An 11101-nucleotide genomic window follows, 5' to 3' on the forward strand; every position below is an offset into this window, starting at 1 on the left:
TTATTAATTTTAAATTAATAAATTTATTCATAAAGTATACATTCATTCCTAGGGTTTTCAGATTAAATTTTTGTAAATGGCTAACCCTATTTACAAACAGTTCAATTTCCTCAAATGTTTTATACTATGTTTATAAATATTCCAAATCCCCCTTCCCCACTCCACGCAAATTTCAAGTACCTAGTGAAGAGGATTTACAAATCTAACAGGCAAAGTCGCCTGGGTCCTCAGCGACTCATAAATCCAATTGATTGAATCTGTAAATGTAGTAATTCAGATTCTTTTAGACATTAAATATGGTTATCTTAAATTGTTCATATTAAAATAACAAGTCTAATTGCTTTTTGCAATAAAAATCATGTGGTTAATTGGTTAGCATCTCTAATGTGTCAAACTGTTCCAACTCTTTTTTTTGAGGGGGGAAAGAGTTTCGCTCTGTTGCCCAGGCTGGAGTGCAGTGGCGCCGTTTCGGCTCACTGCAAGCTCCACCCCCTGGATTCACGCCATTCTTCTGTCTCAGCCTCCCAAGTAGCTCAGCCTACAGGCACCCACCACCACACCTGGATAATATTTTGTATTTTTAGTAAAGAAGGGGTTTCGCCATGTTGGCCAGGCTGGTCTCGAACTCCTGACCTCAGGTGATCCACCCACCTCAGCCTCCCAAAGTGCTGGCATTACAGGCACCAAGCCACCACACCCAGCCCCAACTGTTTAAATAACAGATGTTTCCAGATTATGCTAAAGATGTCAAAAACTTCTAAATTTAACACAAATCCTACTAAGGAGTTTTAGTTGGCCTAAAATTTTCTAACTTTCCTGAGGATATAACGTAACTTTCCTAGCTAGGAAGAATAGACTTGACAAATCAGATGGGCAGGATTTGAAGAGCTTTCAGCTGTAGAATTGAGTAATATGTTTCCTGGAGATGGTGCTAGTTGAGATATTTCTGCTATGTCAGTGGGGAGGGGAATCCCACACCCATACCTTTCGGGGAATACAGAACTCAGGGCATCCTGTTTCTTTTGGGCACATATCTGTCAAATGTCCTGCTTACCCCGTGTTTGTTGAAATCCTTTTTTTCCTTTTATCGTCTAATTTGGATAGATAGAAATTTGTGTTGCTGCTCAAATTTCAGTTTAATTTCCTCTACCATCCGACTGGATTTAATTCATTTAATACATTTTCCTGCATGTATTAGGTTCTGAATTCCTTTTAGTGTTTTGGGTTTTTTTTTGCTTGGGTCAGAGTTACATGTGATAATCCATTTATTGATGATAATCAATAAGGGTAATCACATGAATATTACTATTATTATTGCTGTTATTGTTTTTCTTACCTTAATCCTCTTCTTCAGACATATCCAGTGTTAAGAGGTAGAAAAGTATCTTCCCCTTTTTACCTTGTGAGCATGTACACACATACACACATATACATACATACACATACAAATAAACACACACATATACACACATGCACACACACATACACACATACATGTACACTGGATACATACACACAAATACACACATACACATATACACACATATACATCTCCCCCACATGCACACACATGCACACACATAAGTACACACATACACACATATGCATATGCACATACATATAACACATACAAACACACATGCACTCACACACTTACACACACACCCCACACACATTTACACACATACACACAGGTAGACACACATATATGCATATACCCATACACACATACAGACATACACAGACATCTACACACAGATACACACATACACATACATACACACACATATACACGTTCCTCACACACATACACACATATATACACACAGGCATATACAAATGTACACACATTCACGAACACACATATATACACACACATATACATACATATACACAAACACACATACACAGATAGGCATACATAGACATACACAGAGATACACACACATGCACACATGTACACAGCCCAACACATACATATACACACACTCACATACATAAGCGCACACACACACACGCACACACATTGGAGTCATTTTATTGAGCACTTATTTGAGAGGTTTAAGACAGTGATTAATGATTCAGCCTCTGCTGCCAGACTGTCAAGGTTCAAATCATGGTTCTTCCACCTGCTAGATAGGAGTCCTTGTTTCTCCTTTCAAACATCAAAATAATCATAAATAGCCTCTACTTCCTAGATATCTTCTACAAATTAAACAAGTTAATATATAAAAGACATTTAGAGCAACACCTGGCTCATAAAAAGTGTGTGCTATTTTTATTTATATATGCCAGAACATAAATACCATAATATATAATTTAAAGTTAAACCAATTGTTTCTAAACCAAATACGATACTATATACATGATACTCTGTGATTTGCTTTGGTTAACAATGGCTCGGAGACCTTTTTGCTTGTTGTTGCCTGTAGGTGTACTGCAATATTCATTTTAACAGCTATATGGCTATCTCATTATTTGATTTCATTTTCATTTATTGACCCAACCTGTAAGGCACTGAGGCTTTCCACAAACTATCCCAAAATGAACACCACTGGACAAGATCCTTGCATAACTTTTAAGTATTTCTGGAATGATTAATTCCTGGAAGGGGAATTGCTGAGTCAAAGGGTATATGCAATTTACATGGTTATAGGTACAAACTTACTACATTGCATAAAGGTTACATCAATTTATCTTTCTTGCTTGCTTGCTTTTGACAAGATCTCACTCTGTCACCCACGCTGGAGTGCAGTGGAGTGATCACAGCTCACTGCAGCCTTGAACTCCAGGGCTCAAGAGATCCTACCACTTCAGCCTCCTGAGTCGCTGGGACTAGAGTCATGCACCACCGTGCCTGCTCATTTTTAATTTGTTTGTAGAGATGGGGTCTTATTATATTGTCCAGACTGGTCTTGAATTCCTGCACTTGAATTTGTATTTCTTTTCTTCTTTTTTGAGATGGCCTCTCGCACTGTCGCCCAGGTTGGAGCGCAGTGGTGCGACCTCAGCTCACTGCAACCTCTGCCTCCTGGGTTCAAGCTATTCTCCTGCCTCAGCCTCCCGAGTAGCTGGGATTACAGGCACATGCCACCACGCCCGGCTACATTTTTTTTGTATTTTTAGTAGAGACAGGGTTTCACTGTGTTCGCCAGGCTGGTCTCGAACTGCTGACCTCATGATCCACCCACCTCAGCCTCCTAAAGTGCTGGGCTTACGGGTGTGAGCCACTGCACTCGGACTCAATTTGTATTTCTTTTTTTTTTTTTTTTTTTTTTTTTTGAGACGGAGTCTCGCTGTGTCACCCAGGCTGGAGTGCAATGGCATGATCTCTGCTCACTGCAAGCTCTGCCTCCCGGGTTCACGCCATTCTTCTGCCTCAGCCTCCCAAGTAGCTGGGACTACAGGCACCCGCCACCATGCCTGGCTAATTGTTTTGTAATTTTAGTAGAGACGGGGTTTCACTGTGTTAACCAGGATGGTCTCGATCTCCAGACCTCGTGATCTGCCCGCCTCGGCCTCCCAAAGTGCTGGGATTACAGGCGTGAGCCACCGCGCCCGGCCTCAGTTTGTGTTTCTAGTGGGGTTTCTTGAATCAGAAAAAGGAGCCCGAGTGGATGCCCCTTTTAATTCTCCTTTGGATTGACTCCCAGCCTATTCCTTTTCTTTTTTTGAATTATTATTATTTTTTACTATACTTTAAGTTCTAGGGTACATGTGCACAACGTGCAGGTTTGTTACATATGTCTACATGTGCCATGTTGGTGTGCTGCACCCATTAATTCGTCATTTACATTAGGTATATCTCCTAATGCTATCCCTCCCCCATCCCCCCTCTCCACAACAGGATCTGGTGTGTGATGTTCCCCACCCTGTGTCCAAGTGATCTCATTGTTCAATTCCCACCTATGAGTGAGAACATGCGGTATTTGGTCTTCTGTTCTTGCGATAGTTTGCTGAGAATGATGGTTTCCAGCTGCATCCATATCCCTACAAAGGACACGAACTCATCCTTTTTTATGGCTGCATAGTATTCCATGGTGTATATGTGCCACATTAATGAGAAAAAAGACAGTTGTTATTTCATTAATGAGAGAGAGAGAATGAACAAACACGTCTTTCCTTGCAGAATACAACTGAGAGCTTTGTCCCTGTGCTTAAACGAATATCCACGTGGACCAAATTCACCAAGGAAGAGACGTCCTCCCTGGCCACAGTCTTCCTGGAGAGCGTGGAAAGCATGACGCTGGCAGCTTTTTTGAAACCCTCAGCAAATGTCACTCAGACTGTTCGGACGGATTACGTAGGTAGGAGATACCCTTCGTGCAAGGTTACATCTAGGTGATGATTTTGAGAGTTGACTTTGGCAATGGGATTTTCCCTGGGTTTCCCACCCATTCTTACTCCAACTGTTTAAATACCTTGAATTCACAGCAAAGTAAGTCTAATCATATTGACAACATTTTCCATTCACTGAGCACTTGGCAAAGGCCAGGCACTATGCTAAGACCATATCATTAATTTATTCTACAAATATTTGCTGATTAGCTGTTATGTGCTGGGCTAAGCTATGACAGCCATAGGCTGTGCTCAAGTACTTCCTGTTTGCCCTGCTGGGCCCACGTAGAATTGTACTTCCTGGCTACTGTGTGGTTAGGTGGGATTTGGGGACTAGTTCAGGCCAATAAGTTGGGGAATAGAGTAGTTGCCAGTATGTGACTTTCCAGAACTTTCTTTCCCTCTGCCCATATGATTAGCAATGCTTCAGGTCACAGCTGCTCCATCTGCCTGGGTGCCAGAATAAAGATAATATGGAACATGGCCTCAAGTCAATTTACAATAGATACAAAGCATTAATGAGATATAAACCCTTGTTTTTTTAATCCACTAAGACTTAGGGTTGTTTGTTACTGCTGCAAGACTGATCTTTTCCTGACTCATATATACTTGATAGATGACTACTTGGGAATAGTTGGTGCTGTAGATCTTTTACATTAGCACCCTACTCCTGGTAGTAGTTCCAGTATCATTCACATAAACCTAGGAAGTTCCAACCTAATGGATGCCCAGAAGGCCAAGAGGTGGAAATAAAGCATTTGGTGGACTCCAACCAGTAGTGAACAAAATTAGCCTCATGAATCTTATATTTTAGTGAGTTGAGTCAGACAATAAACAAACAGACATCTGGTATACCAAATAGAGGTAGTGCTACTGAGAAAAAATGCAACAGGCTAGGGAGGTTAGAGAGGGTTGGGATTAGAGGGAGAGTTGCTACTTTATATAGTGAGATCAGGGTAAGTCTCACTAGGGCAGGGATGTCAGGGAAGAAAGTCATGTAAATATCTGGAGAAAGAGCAAGTGCAGGAATACCTGGAGAATTCAAGGAACAATGAGGTACCCAGTGTGGCTGAAGTGGCATTGAAGATGGTGATAGCAGTAAGAGAAAGGAAGGGAGATGGAAATGTAGATAAATGTAGGGACTTGAGGTTTTTCTTTTTCTTTTTTTTTTTGAGACAGGGTCCCACTCTGTTACCTAGGCTGGAGTTCAGTGGTGCGATCATAGCTCACTACAGTTTCGCGATCCTCCTGCCTCAGCCTCCTGAGTAGCTGGGAACTATAGGTGTGCACTACCATGCTTGTCTAGTTTTTAAAATTTTTGGTAGAAATGAGGTCTTGCTATGTTGCCCATGCTGGTCTTGAACTCCTGAGCTCAAGCGATCCTCCTGCTTGACCTCCCAAAGTACTAGGATTACAGGCCTGAACCACCACACCCAGCCAAGATTTTATTTGAAGTGAGATGAAAAGACATTGGAAAATTTGGGAACAGGTATGGTATTATCTGGGTTATATTTTACAAGGATTCTTCTGGTTCCATTATCTAGTTTATTTTCAGGAAGGGCCAGGGGGTTAGGTCCTGCAATGTGTTGCCATGATACAGATGAGAAATAGGAGGCATAGAGAGGTTAAGTCAATGCTCAAATTTAGGCAGCTAGTGCGCCACAGAGCTGGACCTCCCAGTTACCACCATCTGACTGCAGAACCTGATCTCTTGTGTACCATGCTAGGCTTGCCCCAATCCCTTACTATTTAGTTTGGTTTTAGAAAACATACGAGGCCTGGGGCAGTGGCTCACGCCTGTAATCCCAGCACTTTGGGAGGCCGAGGCGGGCGTATTACGAGGTCAGGAGATCGAGACCATCCTGGCTAACACGGTGAAACCCCGTCTGTACTAAAACTACAAAAAATTAGCTGGGCATGATGGAGGGCATCTGTAATCCCAGCTACTTGGGAGGCTGAGGCAGGAGAATGGTGTGAACCCGGGAGGCGGAGCTTGCAGTGAGACAAGATCGCACCACTGCACTCCAGCCCGGGCAACAGAGCGAGACTCTGTCTCAAAAAAAAAAAAAAAACAACAACAACAAAAACAAAAAACAAAAACAAAAACAAAACTTAGAGTAGAGAGAGGATCATGACTGTTGCCTTCCATCACTGTTGACTTTGACCCCATCTTTCCCTGATGCACCTCCGAGGATATAAGAGCTCGCTTCTAAGGCTCCAGCTGGGCTACTCATTTGTTTGGTGCTATGGTCCCCCTATCATTCATCATGGGACTCAAGATCTTTCCTATCATGAATCGAACTTTCTATTCTTTTTCTCTGCTTGTCAAGATGGATGTGTACCTTTTTTTGGACAGAAACCAAATTCATGACCGACTTTCTGGGCGACCTCATAGGAACTCTCCCTTTCTCTTTTTAGACATTGAGAGCAAAGTTATCAACAAAGAATGCAGTGAAGAGAATGTGAACTTGAACTTGGCAGCCAAGGGGGATAAGATGAAGATCAGGTGTTCCACAATTGAGGAATCTGAATCCACAGGTACAGTTCCTCTCCTGAGAATGCAGGTGATGGTGTATTCCATTAATAAGCATTTATTGATTCCGTTTCAAGGTGCCAAGACCAGTGCCAGATGGTTGAGAACCAATGAGGGCAGAAATGGCCTATGCCCTCGGAGAGTTTTCCATCTGCTAGGGAAGTCAAACATTAAATGAGCTTGTAATACTGGAGTATTGAGACCTTCACTGGCCTATATGATATGAACTGGTCACATTCAGCTGTTGAGCAGTTGAAATTTGATTAAGCCAGGTTGAGAACTACTGTAAACCTAAAATAAACACCATATTTCAAAGGCTTGGTGCCCAAAAAGAAGGATTAAAACATCTCACTAGTCATTTTTTTGTATTTAAAATAATGTAAAAATAAAAAATATTTAAATTTTTAAAATATTTAAAATTTTAAAATATGTAATATTTAAAATTTTTAAATATGCAATATTTAAACTATATTTTTAAATTTTAAAATATCACATTTATATGTTGAAATGATAATATTTGGCTTATACTGAGTTAATATATTATTAAAATTAATTTTATCTTTTTTTTACTTTAAAAAAATGTGTACTAGAAAATTTAAAATTACATATGTGGTTCATACTATATTTCTGTTGGACACTGCTAATCTGTGTCAGGGATGGCAAACTTTTTCTGTAGAGGGCTCGTTAGTAACTATTTTAAGCATTGCAATTAATACAGCCTCTATCACAACAACTTAACTACCATTATAGTTCAAAAGCATTCATAGACAATATATGAATGTGCCTGGGCATGTTTCAATAAAACTTTATTTAAAAAAGTAGGTGACAGCCAGATTGGCCCATAGGCCACAGTTTTCCAGCCCCTGATCTGATCTATGCCTATGATTAACACTGTGATTAATACTTTAATGTGCAAAATGGAAGAGATATTTAAGCGAAGTCCTGAGGAATAGGTAGAGAAAGTAGGAGAGAGTGTGTTACAGGAAGTACAAGCTATGACTCTGTGTTGAAAAAAAGCTTGGTATGGTCATGGAACTAATAGTAGAGTGGGCTGGAGCACCAGGAACGTGGGGGAGAGAGGGAGAAGAATTGAAGGTCACTGGGCGTGGTGGCTCACACCTGTAATCCCAACACCTTGGGAGGCCGAGGTGGAAAGAGAGAGACAGGGATACGTCCTATGCCACTTCCTGTAGGGTCCAGCCCCACAGGGTCAGTGGGTTTTTCTCCCCGTGTGCGGAGACAAGAGATTGTAGGAATAAAGACACAAGACAAAGAGATAAAAGAAAAGACAGCTGGGCCCGGGGGAACACTTCCACCAAGACGTGGAGACCGGTAGTGGCCTGGAATGCCAGGCTGAGCTGATATTTATTGGATACAAGACAAGGGGGCAGGGTAAGGAGTGTGAGCCATCTCCAGTGATAGGTAAGGTCACGTGGGTCACATGTCCACTGGACAGGGGGCCCTTCCCTGCCTGGCAGCCGAGGCAGAGAGAAAGAGAGGAGAGAGAGAGAGACAGCTTACACCATTATTTCTGCATATCAGAGACTTTTAGTACTTTCACTAATTTGCTACTGTTATCTAGAAGGCAAAGTCAGGTGTACAGGATGGAACATGAAAGCGGACTAGGAGTGTGACCACTGAAGCACAGCATCACAGGGAGATGGTTAGGCCTCCAGATAACATCAGTCAGGCCCTCCACAAGAGGTGGAGGAGTAGAGCCTTCTCTAAACTCCTCCGGGAAAAGGGAGACTCCCTTTCCCTGTCTTCCCTGTCTGCTAAGTAGCAGGTGTTTTTCCTTGACACTGACACTACCGCTAGACCACGGTCTGCTTGGCAACGGGCATCTTCCCAGATGCTGGTGTTACCGCTAGACCAAGGAGCCCTCTGGTGGCCCTGCCCAGGCATAACAGAAGGCTCACACTCCTGTCTTCTGGTCACTTCTCACTATGTCCCCTCAGCTCCTATCTCTGTATGGCTTGGTTTTTCCTAAGTTACAATTGTAGAGCAAGGATTATTATAATATTGGAGTAAAGAGTCATTGTTACAAACTAATGATTAATGATATTCATACATAATCATATCTATGATCTATATCTAGTATGACTATTCTTATTTTACATATTTTATTATACTGGAACAGCTTGTGCCCTCGATCTCTTGCCTCAGCACCTGGGTGGCTTGCTGTCCACAGCTTTCTGTCTGAACCAGACAGTACCATCCCCCAGGCTTCATCTGCCACTGCCAAGCTAATGGAGGGACCCCTTGGATGTCCCCCCAGACATCATAAATTGAGCACTTCCTCTCTCCTCCTCCTCCTCCTCCTCCTCTTCTTCTTCTTCTTCCTCCTCCTCCTCTTCCTCCTCCTCCTTCTTCTTCTTCTTCTCCTTCTTCTTTTTCTTTTCCTTTTTTTTGAGATGGAGTCTTGTTCTGTTGCCCAGGCTGGAGTCCAATGGCATGGTCTTGGCTCACAGCAACCTCCGCCTCCTGGATTCAAGTGATTCTCGTGTCTCAGCCTCCCGAGTAGCTGGGACTACAGGCACCTGCCACCATGCTCAGCTAGTTTTTTTTTATTTTTAGTAGAGACGGGGTTTCACCATTTTGGCCAGGCTGGTCTTGAACCCCTGACCTCAAGTGATCCACTTGCCTTGGCCTACCAAAGTGCTGGGATTACAGGTGTGAGCCACTCTGCCCAGCTGTGGAAGTTTTTGTTTTGTTTTGTTGTTTTGTTTTGAGACTGAGTCTTGCTGTGTCACCAGGCTGGAGTGCAGTGGTGCGATCTTGGCTCACTACAATCTCCGCCTCCCAGGTTCAAGTGATTCCCCTGCCTCAGCCTCCCAAGTAGCTGGAGCTACAGGTGTGCATCACTACACTGGGCTAATTTTTTGTATTTTAGTAGAGATGGAGTTTCACTATGTTGGCCAGGATGGTCTGGATCTCCTGACCTTGTGATCCATCTGCCTCGGCCTCCCAAAGTGCTGGGATTATAGGCGTGAGCCACCATGCCCAGCCGGAGATTTATTTTTTAATGGTTCTGGAAGTCCGCTGGTTATTTCAATCTCAGAGCAGCACAGTGAGGTGCTTCTCTCTCTCTCTCTCTCTCTCTCTCTCTCTCTCTCTCTCTCTCTCTCTCTTTCTCTCTCTCTCTCTCTCTCTCTCTCTCTCTCGTGTGTGTATCTGTGTGTGTGTGTGTGTTTGATCTTCTATAATAACTATTGAGCAAATGATTCCCTCTTTTTTTCCTTTGGGGAAACCTGCAGGGACCACTGGTGTGGCTTTTGTCTCCTTTGTGGGCATGGAGTCTGTTTTAAATGAACGCTTCTTCCAAGACCACCAGGCTCCCCTGACCATCTCCAAGATCAAGCTGAAGATGAATTCTCGAGTCGTTGGGGGCATCATGACTGGGGAGAAGAAAGATGGCTTCTCAGATCCAGTCATCTACACTCTGGAGAACATTCAGGTTTGTGAAGAGGTCTCTACTGAGATTCCTGTCTGCCTGTTGGGAACTCCTCGTCTCTCGATTTCCTTAACTCTCCTTTTTGATGGGAAGCTATTGAGGTCGGTAAGCTTCCACAATTTCTAGCAATTCAAGTCAATCAACAGAAGCCACCGCTAGAGGAATGAGGTCTCCCACTGTTACCAAACAGAACTAGGTCCATTTGCCCATGTGCAACAGAAAGCCAAACACTGAAGCACGGGGTTTTTGTAGAGAGAGAAGTTTATTGCAAGACTGCCAAGGAAGGACACAGGAGTCTGGCTCAAATCTGTCTCTCCAAGCTGGGGGGCTGGGGCAGGTTTTATAGTCAGTGGGTAATGAGCTGCGTTCTGACTGCATCTTACAATGAAGTGATGCAGGAAGGTGTAATCTGATTGGATCCTGCCATGAGGTGATGCCAGGGCTTGATCTGATTGGATCCTGGATCCTGCTATGTGGTTGTTGCATCTATTATTATTATTATTATTATTATACTTTAAGTTCTAGGGTACATGTGCACAACGTGCAGGTTTGTTACATATGTCTACATGTACCATGTTGGTGTGCTGCACCCATTAATTCGTCATTTACATTAGGTATATCTCCTAATGCTATCCATCCCCCTCCCCCCACCCCACAACAGGACCCAGTGTGTGATGTTCCCCTTCCTGTGTCCAAGTGTTCTCATTGTTCAGTTCCCACCTATGAGTGAGAACATGCGGTATTTGGTTTTCTGTCCTTGCGATAGTTTGCTGAGA

At 42.9% G+C, this 11101-nt stretch overlaps 1 protein-coding gene across 2 annotated transcripts in view; it reads left to right on the forward strand.

The window, feature by feature from the left end:
• LOC104674117 (adhesion G protein-coupled receptor E1-like) overlaps nucleotides 1–10466 on the forward strand; it is a 31445-nt gene extending 20979 nt beyond the window's left edge. For both annotated transcript variants that reach the window (XM_030936275.1, XM_030936276.1), the window contains 3 exons: nucleotides 4130–4307; nucleotides 6757–6876; nucleotides 10129–10466. In XM_030936275.1, the coding sequence (XP_030792135.1) occupies nucleotides 4130–4307; nucleotides 6757–6876; nucleotides 10129–10451 (621 nt within the window). In that variant the 3' untranslated portion in view covers nucleotides 10452–10466. The remainder of the gene's footprint in view (nucleotides 1–4129; nucleotides 4308–6756; nucleotides 6877–10128) is intronic.
• Nucleotides 10467–11101: the final 635 nt, after the last annotated feature.

The sequence above is a fragment of the Rhinopithecus roxellana genome, chromosome 8 (genome assembly GCF_007565055.1).
Source record: "Rhinopithecus roxellana isolate Shanxi Qingling chromosome 8, ASM756505v1, whole genome shotgun sequence".
NCBI classification, from domain to species: Eukaryota; Metazoa; Chordata; class Mammalia; order Primates; family Cercopithecidae; genus Rhinopithecus; species Rhinopithecus roxellana.